At 36.8% G+C, this 17,838-nt stretch overlaps 2 protein-coding genes across 2 annotated transcripts; both read right to left on the reverse strand.

Moving 5' to 3' along the window:
• Nucleotides 1–5,353: 5,353 nt before the first annotated feature.
• LOC133858726 (uncharacterized) lies at nucleotides 5,354–10,619 on the reverse strand. Its single transcript, XM_062294195.1, has 3 exons — nucleotides 9,869–10,619; nucleotides 9,507–9,695; nucleotides 5,354–5,835 (listed from the first exon to the last, which is right to left on the reverse strand). Exons 1-3 carry the CDS (start codon nucleotides 9,905–9,907, stop codon nucleotides 5,578–5,580), a joined length of 486 nt encoding a protein of 161 aa, XP_062150179.1. The 5' UTR covers nucleotides 9,908–10,619; the 3' UTR covers nucleotides 5,354–5,577.
• Nucleotides 10,620–16,346: 5,727 nt separating this feature from the next.
• Nucleotides 16,347–17,350, reverse strand: LOC133858309 (uncharacterized). Its single transcript, XM_062293767.1, has 3 exons — nucleotides 17,045–17,350; nucleotides 16,821–16,935; nucleotides 16,347–16,378 (listed from the first exon to the last, which is right to left on the reverse strand). Exons 1-3 carry the CDS (start codon nucleotides 17,348–17,350, stop codon nucleotides 16,347–16,349), a joined length of 453 nt encoding a protein of 150 aa, XP_062149751.1.
• Nucleotides 17,351–17,838: the final 488 nt, after the last annotated feature.

The raw sequence follows: 17,838 nt of genomic DNA on the forward strand, positions 1-17,838 counted from the left end.
TATATATATATATATATTATTGTTTTACATTTACATATATATTTGAATATTTTCTTACGATATATATGTAAGGTCCCTAAGTTACATTGTATTTGACTAAGGTGTGAGTAATGAGATTATTACACAGAAGATCATAGTCCTAAGTCCTTGTCATTTGTAAAAGATTGTTCGTAGTCAGAAATGGAACTAAAAAATCCATGTAGACTATAACATGTCAACCTTAACAATCTATCTTGATTAGGAGAAGCAAGAAGGGCTTCGGGTTGATATGTTGGTGTAAGTGCAAGGTAGTGCCATGCACCAAATGGACTACGTGAGTCATTATTCTTTCAACACTATGATTAAGAATGATGTATGTGCATGACAACTTATAATAGTTACTATAAATCATGAGAAGATTGAGAACTCAGATGTAAAATGTACGTCACTTTGATGTACAAGAATGAGATCAAATCACTGGTCAACATTTCTGTGCATTGGGTGATCACATGTAACATTGCAGGAACACCTTCTTCAAGAAGGAATCCAAATCCTTTAGCATGGAACAAAGTGATAAGAAATATTTCTCTTAATGTAGATTTAATGGGAATGATTATCCTAAAGCTCGAGTCTGAGTGTTTCGGTCATATTTACTGAAACATTGTTTTGTGCAAGGTGAGATGAAAATATCATAATGTACAAAATTGATATATCACGTAATTAAATCAGGAGTACTAAGAAAAAGATGTAGGGAACTAAGTAACAGTGTATTGACTTTGGTTCGACTCGGGGACGGAGGGAGGGGGGGCCGGTAGGGTTCAAGGAAAAATTTATAAGGTTTTTTCACCTATTGGCCCATACCCCTTATAGAATTTTTTTTGGATGCCCTAGTTGTCTACCCTCAGCCACGAGAGGGAAAATATTTTCCAAGGGGCAAAAGGATCAGGATTCATGGCGCGTGATTTTTTTTTTTTCACTGTTTCAGGGGTTTTGGTAATTAGATTAGAGAAGGTTGAAGATGACAAAGGTTGAAGACGAGGATGCAGTCTTTTATTTCTTTTCAAAACACATAGTTTAACCTTTGCCTTTTGTTTACAAAACGAGCGTTTAAATAATACAAAACGCGCCGTTTAACTAAAAGCCTAAAACGAGTAGTGCCGCGACGCTGTTTGTTGAGAAACCTGAGAGGCCATTTTGACATAAAACGCGGTTTGACTTAACGTGGCAATGTTTGTGGAGAGGCCATTTTGACGAAAAGTCAAAAACTATGAAAGCCTTAAAAGAGTTGCAACGCTTAAATAAAATATTACTCTGAAAGCCTAACAGCCAAAACCTAGCTATATATTTAAAACTCTGATATTAAATAAGGCAGTAACACAAGTCTTGTCAAATTGTCATTGAAAATCAGAAACCGTCCACAATTTGCGATTTTTCTTAAATCAGTTAGTTAGCTTTTCTTTTTTTTCTTTTTTTCTTTTTTTTTTAAGAGGGGGAAACATGTACAGTAGAAAAATTGTCCATAATAGAGCAGAAAGTTAATCATTTCTTTAACATAAAAAAAAAGGTATGTAATCAAACTTTAACATTGATTAAACTTTTATATTTAGATTTATATTCTAAATTAATGTTATATATATATATATATATATATATATATATATATATATATATATATATATATATATATATATATATATATATATATATATATATATATATATAGTTTTGTTTGTTGTTACATATTTTAATTGTATAAAATGTATAATTGTTATGAAAAGCATGCAACAATGATTCTATTGAGCGTTAGACTCCAATATAAATAGTTTATTTATTTCTCAGGTATATTTTTTTAATATTTTTAAATAATTTTATTTTTAAATTTTGACTCCCCTCAACCAAAATTCTGGTTTCGCCATTGGTTAGAGTGGATTGTTCTAACAAAAGGAGTAAGAGAATGTTAGTTTCAAGAGTCATGTCATCTGGCTCCGTCCTTGGTTCGACTACAGAATGATTCCATGGAGGATTAATATGTAATAAACAAGTACATCACGGGGATTAATTCATTAATTTGAAAATACATATTAGAATGCAATCACATTTGTTTAGTGGAATCAATTGTGATTAAATAGGATCGTGTGATATTGTCACAAACCTATTTAAAGCTAATTATATTTTTCCCTTTAGGTCCCTCTTTGAGCAAGTGTAAATTGACCATATGCTTTGTGCCTTGGTTATTTATTTATGTATTTTGAATATTTTATTTGATAAAACATGGGCTAAAGGAATTTGATTTCTATGTGTCTCATTACTTAGAGATGAATAGGCTTTGAAATTAATTTCCTATGGGCTTAAGCAATTAAAGAGCTATGGGGTTAGGAATTAATTTCTATGGGCTTAAGCAATTAAAGAGCTATGGGCTCTTGAAATTAATTTCAAATGGCTTAAGTAGAGATAAATGAGCATTGGGCCTAAGGGATAAAACCCAAGCCCTTACTGAAAAATTGGTAGCAATGGGCTAAGGTTAAAAACCCTAGCCCTACATGCATGGGGAGATAATTATTTCCACATAGCTGTGTGGTGCATGGCCAATGAGAGTGTTTCACTCCCCTTGGCCGTATACCCTAAATAGTAGGAGGTGGAATTCAACTCCTCATATGATTCCTATCTTATCTATGCTACAGCCCTATCTTATCTCCTAACCCTATCGTGAGTGTAAATCTAAGTCTATAAATAGAGGGCCATAGTTAAGTATTATTTACTAATTTACTGCTTCAAATTGTGAGCCCATATTCACGGTCATATTTAGTCATCAGAGAGAAGATCTAGAAGTTGAGTCAAGAACACGAAGAACAGGCTTTTCACCATTCAACATGCGAGAAGCAAATCAACCAAAGTCAACTGAACCTAGTAGCTTAGGAGAGGCCGATTTCGATTGTAAATACCATGAACATGTTAGTTTAATTAATCTAGCCTTGTTTATCCTGAATAATTTTTTTTGGGATCGGTATTCCATTGCGCATACTTTGATTAATGCATGATCCCAACAGAGCTCACTTCTAGTATCTCTTGCTACTGCCACATAGGATCATTACCACTTTCATCAGTGCATCATCATTTTTGCCAAACTGGATCCATTTAAGCCAAAAAAGAAAAACAAAAAATCAATCATTTCTCTTTCCTATATTATCCACATCAACAATTGATTGTAAGTTAGCTTCTACATCTGCAACATTATCTTGTATAAGTTATCAAGCTCCAGCCTCACATACTATTCAAATATCAGAAGATATTTGTAGAAGTTATCACGTTTGCTATTGGTGTTTTATAATAGACAAATGTTAAGACTTGTTGGGAATAATCCCATTCAGCCTGCCCATCTAGAAGACTGTGGGCCTTCGAACCTACATCAGCCCAATGAGGATTATAAGCCTTGAACCTATGTAGCGCGAGTTCTCAGAAAGTACCCCCCCGGAGAACAAGCGTCTAGGTTAGCTATCCCAAGAAATAGTCGCTCCCTGGGATAAGTGATCATGCGATATATCCGAGCCTAGCTTTGGGAGTAAACTTATCCCAGGGCCAGAGTTTGATTCCCTCAAAGTCCCGGGAAGAGATTGACCCGGGAACCGACATGACCATCTGAAAGCAGCTAAGATTTCTATCACAAGAAATCTGGGACTAGATCTAACCCCTGAAGATCCAGTTAGAATCTCAACCCCCACACAGATAATGAAAGAATCCCTTATCGGGCTCCATTGAGATTTCCAGTCCAAATCTAGGCTATCTAGCCTTGACGGCGCTCCTGGAACTAGCTGAAGATGAAACCCTAATTTAGGTTTTCCTTCACCTCTAAGCCTATAAATTGGCCCTGATATATGGTATGAAACTTAGACTGAATTATCGTGCATTACGCTTATTGTTTTTCTCAAAATCTGTCTTAGGCATCGGAGTGAGATCCATCGGCCACACCGGTGTGTTCTCTTGACAGTGTTAGTTTTTGTAGTGATCGTGGGTTTGTAGGACGCAAAGAACATTGGAAAGCGTGCTGTCCACACCATACCAAAAACTATTATAACAAGACTTAATATGAGATTGTCCATTTATGTCCTTGGCATTCATATTCCTCTCAAGTAATAATTGCATACGCTTTCGTCTTCCCCGTTTATTTTAGTGGGGATGATTTCTGTCTGTTACTGTCAAATGTCAACTTTATATTGTGGAAAGAGCACGTCTTTTCTGGCTCATATCATAATGTGCTTAATCTTGGCATGAGTTTTTCATGTACTAATTGTGGGGACCAGTTTCAAACTCTATTGGCATTTGATGCTCGTTATGAAGCTTCGTCGACTGAGGCCTCAAGCACCCTTGTTTTTGGTTAGTGAAATACAAACCAAGAAATGTCTAATCAAGCGGTGTACAAAGAGAGGCCAGTTATTGTGCCATGGGCTTTTACAACAATTCAGATCTAAGAAGAGACAAAGGCAACCAAGAAGGGGAAATTGGAAATGGGCCAGAGACCTGTCCAAACAAGACCTCAACTAGAAGTCGAGGAAAGGGGTCGCAAGCAATATCGGGTATGTTTACGAGGAGTATTTTTATATTTTGGATTGTTTGTTAATGTTTTTATCTGGAGAACAAAAAACAAAGCCGTTAACAAACAAAACCTTTGTTTCTTCACAATTAGACCGTTTGCAATTGCGTGTGGTCAAAACTGTTATTCCCTAAATTGGTTGTTTAATTTGAAGCTACTTTAAACTCGTCTGGTGCAGTGAGCACTTTAAGGAGGGCTCGGTTCTCAAATGTTTATATAAACTACCTTTTGATCAAACAATGCCTGACTAAATTGAGGAAACCTCTCATTCTTAAAAATATATGCAATATGTACTTCAAGCTTATTAGTGATGCTTGTAGAAAAATTTCACGTCATTGGGAAGAGGATCTTTCACAAGGTGCCTATTCTTCAACTGTTCAACCCTTCTGATGGTACATTTTAAGAGGCAAGTAAAGTAATGCATGCAAGTGTTCTTAGTTGCTTCCACAGTTCATATTTGACTATATGTGCATTTGATGATTCGGGAAAAAAATAAAAAATAAAAAATCGTCCAAACAGTAAATCCATTGCTGGTAATGACAGCGTGTCCATTTCAACTAAATCTAATGTACCTTCCCATTCGGGTAAATCTCAATTCTATTATTCAGAAAACAAAATAGTGCTATTGCTGTACTGAAAAGGAGGTCAACTCATGACCTTTTAAGTCCTTCCATCAGGACAGAAATTAATCGATCGAACTATGAGCTTCGAATTGGTGAATATATCTGACAATGACATTCGGTTTGATAATTGGTGATATCATGCTTAATATTTATATATGGACACTTTAATAATAAAGACTTCGCCATATTATAATATAAGTTGCAACAAGATTTGATGATAATATACAAAATACGATTCGAAGATAGCTTTAGAGTTACAAAGTCATTGCTACATCTAGGATTTCTCTTGTTCTAAAGCAGCTACACGATTGGTTATAATCAAGATGAATTTCTCATCGCTTCCTAATGGGTTGAGAAGAACTTACATGAGAAAAGACTCGAACCTTTTTAAGACTCAAACTTGTCGAACTGCTGGAGCATTTGAAAGATGGAAATGTTGTGGGTTGGGAGGGGAGGCAAAGGTGGCATTCTCATTAGAGGGGTTATAATATGGTCTCCATGGGTAAGAGTGTGATGCCTTTTACGCACTGCTCGAACAGGAGGCTCTGCATTTGCGACAACCATTCTTTGTCCTTCTACAACTATTGGTACTTCTGTTCTCTTCCGCATGCTTTCAGAAAATCTTTTCTCATTCACTCCTCCATCCTGTAAATGAATTTCATGGGAAAGACTCAATATAAATGTCAGAGTGGTAAAGGTTCAATATCTCATACAAAATTTCAAGCATGTAGTATTTGTGAAACACTTTACTGTATTGATATATTCTATACTTTACTATAGAAAGTTGCTTGCTGAAATCTATTACTTTCAGTTTCCGAGTCCTTCAAATGCTCTTACAGATCGAATATTCATGGAATAATGAAATACTGGATAATGATAAAATTCAATACATCATTATCCAATTCCACACCAAGAAGTTTGTTAGATTTGGTTCTATGTTGGAGTTTAACCCAGCTTGGTACCATTGGTAGCTTACTTTGAATACCAACTCTGATCTGGCTGCTGGCCAGAACCATTCTTATCCCTTGAATACTCTTTCCAGCTTTGCATTGGCTTTGCTCCCTGCATCATAAATAATTTTGTTTCCATACTTTGCATAAAGGATTACATCGGGATATCACCAATCCAACCACACATGAATAGTGTTCCCATCACCTACTACATATTTTATAGAATTCTTGGCAGTATCTCTAAGTTTTAGAATTTTCCTCCGACTCCAAGTACAATTCTGAGGAATGTTAATCTGGAAAAAGCTTTGTCCTTTTAATAGATTCTCCTTAACCCAAGTCACCCAAAGTGAACCAGCTTTGGTAAATAATTTCCAAATATGTCTCACAATGGCTGACCTGTTCCATTCCTCAATCCTTTTGAGACCCAAACCACATTCCTTTTTAGGCGCACAAACTGATTCCCATGCCACTTTTGCTCTTGTATTTGCATTCTCATTCCTTGACCACAAAAAGTGACTGAATTTTTGTTTAGTTGATCTAATAATCTTCTTTAGAAGAATGAAAATACTATACCAATAAACTTGTACGCTATACAGAACTGAAGATAGCAACTGCAATCTGCCTGAAATTAAGAGGTCTTTACGTGACGCAAAAGTTGAAACTATTGAACATAAACTATAACCAACTAGGCGTTTGGATAGTTTTACAAAAATTACTCAAGTCAACCTCTCTTGTGTGCTTTTGTGATTTAGCTCCCATCTGCTGATCATCCCTTCCTCCTTGAAGCTTAGGAACCCGTATTTGTTTCTCTTTTCTTGGACAAGCACACATCAAGTGGCCAAAAGCATTACAAAGTAGAACACTTAACAAGAATCCAAGGATATTATACCCCAACAGTAATGGATTTTCCTTTTCCCATATCCAGATCAATTTCTTTAGGAAATTCAGAATCAACATTGACTTCAACCAATACTCTAGCATATCCAAGCCGCAATTGTTCTTCAGTAACCGAGTCAGCATACAGAGAATTTCCTACTCCACTTGCCACATGGCTAAGACAAAGAGGACTCCAGAATTCCATGGGTAGATGTACCAATTTGATCCATTAAGAAATTTTAGACAAAGAAAGTTTCAAAAGTTGCATACCTTGTTGCCATTTTTTTAATATAAATGGTTTATTTGCAATAGGCCAGAATTTCACCAAGACTGCATCTCTTGTTTTTTCATCAGGAAATCTGAAAATAAAGAGCCCATTCTCCTTTGAAAGAACCTTAACTCCACCATATTGACTCCACATAATATCAACAGTCTTTTTCACCAGGAAAAAAGGAAGAGTTTTATCCAAAAGCTGCCCTACAAGACTTGGTTTCCATTTTGCTATACCCTTCTCCACAGTTTCTGGAGGTTTTACCACTATACTACAGACTACCTATTGATTTCTCACTATTAAAAAGACCTCTCCAATCTTGAATGTTGCCCAAGTAATTCCCCTTATTTTCATCCCCTTTAACCTCTCCATCCTCTTCTTCCATTTCTGTTTTCTCTCCTCCCAGCTCCCTGGGAAAATCTACTACTACTAGTACTACCTCTACCTCCTTATTCTGTTCTCCCAATATCCGAATCCCCTCATCCTCCTTCACATTAAAATCTCCATACTCCCTTCCCCTCTAATACACTTCCCATCTTCACTATCCATTCATTCGAAACTTACCCCATCCCTTGCATCTGCAAGCTCCTCATTATCCTCAATTCCACTTGTTTCTCCCTTTGTAACTTCTTTTTCCCCATTTTCTATCGCTTCAGCAGCACTACTAATCTCATCATGTATCTGTTTCAATCCTTTACTTCTCCCTCATCCCCTACAAGACGGTCTAGCCATACTCTTTCTACCTCCCAAAAATAAAGAAGCAAATCAAAGAAAATATTGACTAACCTTCTTTGCCGGCCATTATCTATTACCGGAGACAGATCATCGGTCACCGGAAGAGACACCTCATGTGCCTTCATGCGTGACTAGACTTCTTTCTCAGATCTCCTAACCACCTCAAGTTTTTTAACTGCTACAGAGAATTAACTGTCACAGCTAACTAACTCCACGCCATATTTTCTCATCATGCTTTATTTATGTTCACTTTTGTTCTAATATATTTAACGTTCTTCTATATAAACTTTTTTTATGATTAGATTCTGTTCTCTAGTACAAATTCATCCTCATAATAATCATTTTCCAAGAGAATAAACTGTTTTCGTAATGTTGGTATTATACTTATTTGAAGATCTGCAAAATAGACATGACAATTACCAAGGAATATCTAACCTGCTTTGTGAAAGGAGACATCCACGAATGAAAAGACACTTTCCCTTATATTGAAGTAAGTGGAAAGCTTGTTAATTTAATTGAAAGTCTGAATCCCCTAGGTTGCATGTACAATTCTAGAAAAAATTTCTACGCACCTATTTCTCCAGACCAGCTGCAACATTTTCGTCCATCTACCTACTTTGTGACACCAACCTTTCACACATGCCAAGGTAGATAGATTGACACTCAAAGATTGCCTGGTCTTCGATGAATGTGACACCAAAGTGGTTTATTTGCTAGATATATTAATCTTGAACTGATTTTCTGAAATAGAAAAACCAATTCCTTTTCCAAAGACCCCATCAAAGGGATCAGTTATGCGATTGTGAGATAAGGCTTCTTAAAATTTTCATTTCCAAGTGAATTCATATATTCATTCTTCCAATAATAAAAAACCACCCTCACACGAATTGGTTCTTAAAGCATCTTTAAGCTGTATTATTCTTAATTCACTACTGGAGCATATATAGCATCCAGTATGACCATTACATTTGCTCATATATGTGGTTACTTATGTTCCATTATGTACAAATTTATAATAAAATTAAGAAAGTAAGAGAGCAGAAGCAAGGGAGAATGCAGCAATTTCAGATAGTTGGGTCTTAGAGGCCTACGTTCACCATTAGAAAGAGTTCGATATAACTACGTCTTTACTTAATGATTGGTTTTGATAATACAGCGATAATGCCTATTTATATACCATATGAATATACAATATGAAGAATGTAAATTACCGGATAAAGATTAGATTCTTTTTTATTTTTTTGTTAAGTTATATTATCAGATTTTGATGTCAGAAAGAAAAAACATCTCTTGTATTTCAACACAATCTATATATGTGAACATGTTCTTGATGTAAGTAAATCATATGGCTACTAAGAAGTGACAATTTTTATTCTACCTGTAAAGAGAATATAAATAAAACACAAAGCAAAATGCAAAAACATTTTCTTCCCCACTGAAATAGCAGTAACTAATTATATAGAAGATGAAGCATAAATTCTTACATTGATAACAGAAGAGTCAGGCATTGGGCATTTCACGGGGCGATCTTCATCGGGTGGTTCCATTGGGTGTTCTACTGGCCAGAATTCCATGTCGACTTCAACTCCAAGATGGTGCCAATCCATACCAATCCTCTGTCTTGCCTCTCTACTTTCCTCATCTGTCAATGGAGCTTTGCTTTCCGTCGTATCCTAAAAATAAATAAAAGAAAGAGAAAAGAGCTTAGCATATGAAAGTGATCAAGTCCCAAATTCCTTCTTGACAAACACATTTAGATTAGAATAGCTAATGTCATATTTAAACTCCACAATCTAATAAAACAGCTATGAAAGCCATAGAGAGAGAGAGAGAGAGAGAGACTTACAAAATCATCTCCACATGAAAATCCCATAGAAATGTTCATTAGCCCACGCCAAGAGCAGAACAAATCCAACTTTGTCCGTATGTGTGTTTGAGAGAGAGAGAGAGAAGGAGAGAGAGAGGCAAAATGAAAAGATAAAGAGCATGAAAAGGAGTAGAATGAGAGAGAGAGAGAGAGAGAGAGAGAGAGAGAGAGAGAGAGAGAGGCAAAACGAAAAGAAAAAGAGCATGAAAAGGAGTAGAATGGATGGACAGAGGTGTCGCTGTGGGATCGCCTGCACAGTGGAAGACGAAGAAAGATTCCCCACCATTCTGCTCTTTTTGTGATTTTGTTCAAGTACTTTATTCTCAAAACTTTTCCTTTCTTTATTGGGTCCCCATCTCTCTCACCCCTGGGAATGAGAGAGCTTTTTTTTCGCTTTCACTTTGTTGCTTTAAAAAACAGTAGCAGTTTTGGTTGAAAATCTAACAATCTCCCCCGCTTTCTGCTTTTCTTGGTTTTGCAGAATATGGAAATGCAGGAGAGCGAGACATACATAGATGAGCTGTATGCTTTGCTTTGCCAGGATACCCTCGTTGTGGAGAGACAGACAGAGAGAGCGGCAAGCACAAGATTGCGGCCTTGAGACACTTTTGGTAGCTGTTTGTTCATCTCGATGTAATCGGTTGTAAAGTGAGAGGCACAACCCAATCTATGCTTTCCGACTCGACTACTTCCCCATATATCTCATCTTCAACTTTCCACTGTTTATCTCAACATCTGGAGAGAAGCTATATCCCTACTAATTTAGTTTTTTACAAGCTTTATTTCCTTTTTTTTTTTGTTTTTTGTTTTTTTTTTTTTTTTTTTGAGGGTGCAAGCTTTATTTCCTGAGCAACAAAAAAAAATTTAATGGTTTCAAAAAAAAAAAAGATTTAATTATAGAAAAAAAAAAAAAAAAAAAAAAAAGTTGGTGGCCGATCTTCCCAACCCTGTTCTCAAGCTCCCAATCACCCACTCTTCGAAACCTCCATCTCACTTCTTCACCATCAAGTCCTCCACAAACCGAAACCCAACCTCAAATCCCCAACCTATTACCTATCAATAACAACAAACCCACTTCAACATTGATTCGGGACCCCAGTTTGTGATACCCTTGCAAACTAGAGTGTGAATATTTTGAATGTGTTTACTATGTTGTTAGGACAGTTACCGACACGCGGTGAACGACACGTTGTTTGATGTTTCCAAAACAATTAAAATTAAGAGACCATTTTGGGGATCTCACTATGAGGCCTATATCAGTCTCTGAGAGAAAAATATGCTAAAAATAATTCAGTCTTTTTTCTTCTTTTTTTTATATACATACATGGGTTTATAGGCTAAGAAGTTGAGACAAACTTAAATTGTGTTTTCTACTCCCACTTAATCTAGGAGTGCTTGGAGTTTGATTTGATTTGAGAGTCATATCTCTATTCAACTTGGAGTTAAACTATTGATCAGATTCTTCAAGGAGTCCTTATTGGACCCGGATTAGGACTACTACCACAATTCGACTTGGAGTAGGATTATGCCCAACAGTTACCCCCAATTCCCTTATCCGAGGCATGCTCAAATAGTGAGAATTTTATGTCTCGAAAAATCCGAGCCTTTGCTTGTTTTGAGGCTTGAACAATCTTTAGCTTCCTACCTCCGAATATCTTGGGTTTGAAGTTGCTTAGGGTGTGCTCCTTAGTGAACTTTGTAATATTTTCCTATAATATCTTCCAAAATTATGTGATGCCTTTGTGATTTCTGCAATAACACTTGTTAACGCCCAACATAATATATATACCCCCATAGCATGTTAAACCTGAAAACCAAGGTTTAAACTTGAAAACCGAGGGTTAAACATAAAAACCGAGGGTAGCTCCCTTGTACCTATAAATCTGTAACCTGAAAATCGAGGGTTGTCTCCCTTCCTTGTTTTTGAAGGGTTGTCTCCTTGCCTTGTTTTCTTTGGAAGGTTGTTTCCCTTAATTTGCCTTAGGGCTTTCTCCATGTCTCCTTGTTTTTAATAGGGTGTTCTCTCTGACTTGTTTTTATAGGACTGTCTCCCTACCTTGTTTTCTCTACAGGATTGTCTCCTTGGATTTGCCTTAGGATTTTCTCCATGTCTTATTGTTTTTAATAGGGTTGTCTCCCTAGATTTGCCTTAGAGTTTTCTCCCTACCTATAAAAAAAGCGGCATCAATGGGTTCCTAGTCTCTTGACCGGGAACAATCTGATGCTTAAGTCAGCCCTATTCTTTTATTCAAAATATGTGTTCTCAAAATCTAAAGAATTTTTTGTCTTTATTATTAAAATAAATTTGGCTTATTGGAAGATAATAACATACTTGAGGAAAACATAAATGAAGGAAATAAAATACATGGAGATACTACTAGTAGTATCTTTATAAATGCTCTGTTGATAGGAGGTGACAATCGTCCTGCCTTTGACTCTTGATGAGTGTTAGTACCAGATTTCAGCTATAACCTTCTGGTTCCTCGGTTCTCTATACAGCTGACTCCTACTTCTCTATCGCCTTCGGTTGTCTCAACAAGACGAAAGGGGTCAGGAGAATGATCTCCGATAAAGAAGAGACGACCGAAGATGACCTCGCGGATAGTAATCCCCAGGCTGATGGTCCCGGGGTTTGTAGTCCAAACGATTCTTGGGCCAGTTGTCTCCTGGCCGATTCCTTTGCTCTCCCACAAATCAAACCAGCTTGCCGTTATTTATGAACTTCTCGATTAGAAACCTTAGGGCTATGCCCTCTTCAGTGTTATGACCTGCCTCTTCATGGAACTCACAATATTTACTTTCATTCTCCCGAGGAGGGTTACCTAGTATCTTTGGTGGTCAGCAAAACTCTGGGTCTCTTTTAATCTCCACGACGACCTCTGGTATCCCAGTGTTGAGGGGTGTAAAGTCATAGTCCTTAAACTTCTTTCCCAGCCTCCGTTCTTCTGCATCAGCTTTTTCGAACTCTTTTCTTTTCTTTTTTGGGACTTTCTCCTAGGATCTCCTTGAATTAGTCATAACCTTCAAAGTCTCTTCTTGGTTGATAAATTCTTCTATCTTATCTCTTAGAACTTGCAAAGCGCTCGGTTGCTTCTAGGCTAACTCCTTCATCAGGGGCCCCTCGGGTGAGATGCCTTTGTAGAGAGCAGCAAAAACCATATCATCGGTTGGGTCTTCAACCGTGATCTTTTCCAAATTGAACTGGGCTATGAACTCTTTAAGAGTTTTGTTACTGCGCTGCTACAGTGTCAACAAAAATCCTGAGGGCCTCTTCCGTGTCCTTGAAGCTAGAAATTGTGTTAAGAATATCCTAGCCAAATCTTCCAATTTATCAATGGAATTTGGGGGTAGCTTCCTAAATCAATCTCAAAAGGAGTAAAAGGGAAAGCCCGACACGCCACTTCATCTGATGTCCCATGAAGATCTAGATGGGCTCATACATTTTCCAAGTGCTTGGTAGGTTCTCCTGTTGGGAATTGGTTTGTAAAAATATGTTTGTGCAATGGAAAATAAAATTCCCAAGCTAAGATCAAACTTTATGAATAACAAGTGAAGAACAATGCCATTTCAAAATAAATTGCAAAACTTAAAACACTTACTTGAAGAATTCGACCACTCCTTGGCTTTATGGGCAAGATTTTGCTCCTTGCTCCTCGATGAAAAATGTATGATGAGACCTTCAGATCTTCTCACCCATAATTGATGGTAACCAACAGAGTGGGCTCTCAACTTGCTTTTCAAAACTTAAACTTATTCTCAAGAGTTAACTCAAGAATATTAGTTCTTAGTAAAAACTAAAGAATTGTTGCAGTTGCTTATCTTTTCAAGAGCTACATGCATATCTATTTATAGGCTCTGAATACTATGAGAGTGTGAGACTTAAGCAATGAGAGATAAGTTGTACTAAGTGATTAATACCTTAGCCCATGCGTCATATGCTATTCCTTTGGGCTTGGGTTTTATCCCAAGGCCCAATCTCCCCTATTGCATCTCATGCATAATTTCTCTCTAACCTATGTTTTTTTTTTAATAAATAAAAAACAAGCAACCCAATAAATAAAAAGCCTAATCTGGTTAAGTTAAATCAGCTTGGTGAGGGACGTAAAAGAAAAATAAAAACTAGCCAAAAAATAGTTTCAACTCATCAAGTCATTATTTAATTGCAATTGATTCCACTAAATAATTTTAATTGCACTCTAGTTAATTTATATTTTTTTTTATTAAAACAATTAATCCTTTAAACTTACTTAATATTGACTTTTGCCCAACTGTTTTCTGGTTGGGGATTTACTTATTGAGCCTTTAAGCTCATTCAATTTATTTCTTTGTTTTCAGGTGATCAGCAGTTCAATCTAGGAGGCCGGAATTGGGGGGGGGGGGGGGGGGGGTTAATTATTTAGTCCGCTGCATATTATTTTTAATATGTGCATTGGCACGATTTCAGGATTACGACTTATTCAATAAATAATGATAATTATATTTTTTTTTAGCAAACTTTTCCGCATTTTATGAAGTTTTAAATTTGATGTTTTTATTCTATCATGCATTTAGTATCACATGTAGTAATTGCTCTGGTAAACTTTAGAAATATTTGCGCCTCTGAGAGAGTAAATTGACAATCATATCTGTTTTTCAGGCTGGGGATGTTACAAATGACATTTCAAAGGCTATAGTGACAACATATTTGGGTAAATAAAATAATTTTGGCTCCAAGGAGTAAGGATTTTTAGTTTTATTGTAAAGGTCTATTAGAATAATTGATCGCTAATTTTAAATAGGTTTTTAACTTTTAAAGGAGGATTCTAAAAGTAATATAGAGATTTAAGAAGAATTATGATGACAATAAGAGGATGATTAATTAAATGTTATGATTTGCGCTTAAAAATAAAAATAATTTGTGATCGACCTATTTTGGGAGCAGTTAAAAGACTAGAAAATGGCAATAGAAAATATTATCATTTTTTAGTATTATTTCATGTCGAAAAAATGTGACTAAGAAATTAAAGGTCAATTCAAGTGAATTATTCAATTAAAAAACTTCCTATAGGGTCTTTTACGTGTTAGGAACATGTGGTAAAAATTGGAATCAATCGGAGTTCATTTCGGGGCCTAATTCAATAAAAAAGACAATTGGGGCGAAATTTTAGGTGCACTAAAAGTGGGATCTAAGGAACTTAAAACGCTTTATGCCATGTCAAAACAATCGTCTCAAGGTCTTCTATGTTCTCATAAAATTTCGTGTCGATCGGAGATCGGGAAGTGGTCGAAAATGGCCCCGAAATGCAAGCTAGCCTAACAGGAAAAAAAAATGAAATGCCACTAGTCCTAGAGTTACCAATGACGCTATGACCTAGCCTTGATGGGCAGATGTGGGACAAATGTCTCAGATCTGGGGACAATCTTCCCCTATAAAAGGAGGAACTCATGCAGAATGTGAGCAGGAGAGAGAGAAGAGAAGAAAAAGAAAAGAGAAGAGAGAGAGAGAGAGAGAGAGAGAGAGAGAGAAGAGAGAAGAAGAAGAAGAAGAAAAGAAAGGAAAAAGGAGGACGAGTTAAGGCAAGGCCTGCTGGGTTGACGTAGTGGAAGACTAAGGTAATTAATCAAAGAGCAGCGTCTTTGATTCTTTAACGAGAAGCCTCTTCGTCCTCTACCTAAAAAGATTAAAACAAGCATGCAGGTTAAAAGAAAGATAAAACTCCGTAGAGTAGTTGAGATAGAAATCTCTGATTTGATAATAATTCAATTAATTGAGTTTTACATAATAAAGAAACCTATTTATAGAAGAGAAATACTTGTAGCAATAGTAAACCTATTCTTAGTAGCAATAGTGAACCTAATCCTAGTAGTAATAGTAAACCTATTCCTAGTAGCAATAGTAAACCTAATCCTATAAAAAATTAAAAATTAAAAAAAATTAAATTTTTATTTTGCCGGGACTGCATGTCTTGCATCGGTCTCCTCTTTTTGAAAAGAACTCTTCCTCGAGTTATGTTTCAAATCCTCTAGTGGAAAATATTCGAAAATGTCTGGGACGTTAAATGTTGAAGATACTACCAAGCCCTTGGGAAGATCAACAATATATGCATTATTGTTAATCTTTTTAAGTATTTTGCATGGATTGTACTTCTTATTCCTCAGCTTTCCAGAAACACTAGTCAGTAGTCGCCCCTTGGGCAGATACACCATCACAAGATCTCCTCTCGAAAAATCTTTGATCGCCGACCCTTGTTACTACTGTCTTGTACTTAGCAAAGAATTTTTCTAGATGCTGACGAACTCCCTCTTGGGTAGCTTTCACCCATTTTGCTAAATGCTCTGCTGCTACACTTGCTCCCGGTAACTTAGATAAAGCTGCAAGATCTACTACAAGTCTCGGAGTTCTCCCATAGATGACTTCGAATGGTGCCTTCCCAATAGATCGATTCACCATGTTGTTGTAAGCAAACTTAGCCTGAGCTTAAGCCAGGTCCCATTGTTTTAGTTTGTCGCCTGCAATACAACAAATTACCCAGAGTTCGATTAACAACTTCTGTCTGCCCATCCGTCTGCGGATGGATCGTGCTACTGAAGTTCAATGTTGTGTCGAACCACGTCCATAATGTTCGCCAAAAGTGAGACAAGAACTTGGTGTCTTGGTCAGAAGTGATAGACTTTTGGACTCGATGCAATCGAACCACCTCTCAGAAAAATAGACTGGCCACTTAAACAACATCATATGTTTTCTTGCAAGCAACAAAGTGAGCCATTTTGGAAAATCTATCCACAATGACCATAATAGAATCTACTCCTCGTTGGTTCTCGGTAGACCTAATACAAAATCCATAGATACATCTTCCCACGATGCTTCCAGTATTGGTAGAGGCATGTATAATCCCGTATTTTGGGTGCCCCTTGGCGACTTGACAAGTCTGGCATCGTCGGACAAAATTACCTGCTTCTTTCTTCAGTTGCAGCCAGTAATACCGCTTCTCTACCAGAGCAATAGCCTTGTCTCTTCCCAGATAACCACCCAAGCCTCCAGCATGTAATTCTTGGATTATTTGTTCCTGTAAGGAACTCCTCAAAATGCACAACGATTCTACAAAATAAATGCCTCTCCTAAATATGTATCTTAGAAATTGGTTGCCCTGCCTTGCAAAGTTTTCAGGTTTCAACAGAATCTTCATCTTCCTCATATAACTCCTTTATGCACTCGAATCCAATTACTTCAGCTTTCATGGTGATTAGTAGGGTAGCTCGATGACTCAAAGCGTCAGCTACACGATTCAGTTTTCCTGACTTATGCTTGAGAGTAAAAGTGAATCGTTGGATGTAAGAAACCCGCCAAGCATACATCCGATTTATATTCTTTTGACTATTGATGAACTTTAATGCTTGATGGTCGGAATAGAGGACAAACTCCCGTTGGATTAGGTAGTGCTCCCACACCTTGAGGGCTCTTAATACAGCGTAAAGCTCCATAGGCTTCCTTTCTTGAGACAAACACAGCTCCTATCCCGACGATTGATGCATCACACTCAACTTTAGATAGCTTGTCAAAGTAGGGTAAGGCAAGTACAGGTGTCGTGCTTAGTTTTTCTTTGATGATTGAGAAACTTTGCTCAGCTTCGTCACCCCAGTTGAATTTTCTTTTCTTCATACACTCAGTGATTGGTGCTACAATACTCCTAAAATTCCAAACAGTTCACCTTCTATAGAAAGATTATGAGGTTAAAGATTTTTGGATCCATCCTTTAGGGTTTATGGATTAGGATTAGAGTTTGGAAAACCCTAAATAATCCAAGGCTTGCCACCCCTTAGGTATTGCACTCCTAAAGTGGTGGCTGGCCATTACTTCCAAGTGATCGATGCCATAGTCATGGGTTAGGCCCATGGTTCTTCTTCTTGCTTGATCACGAGTAAAACTCATGTTAATGTATGCATGGTAATTAAATCACTATACACCCAAA

This window comes from Alnus glutinosa, chromosome 1 (assembly GCF_958979055.1).
Source record: "Alnus glutinosa chromosome 1, dhAlnGlut1.1, whole genome shotgun sequence".
In the NCBI taxonomy this organism is placed as follows: Eukaryota; Viridiplantae; Streptophyta; class Magnoliopsida; order Fagales; family Betulaceae; genus Alnus; species Alnus glutinosa.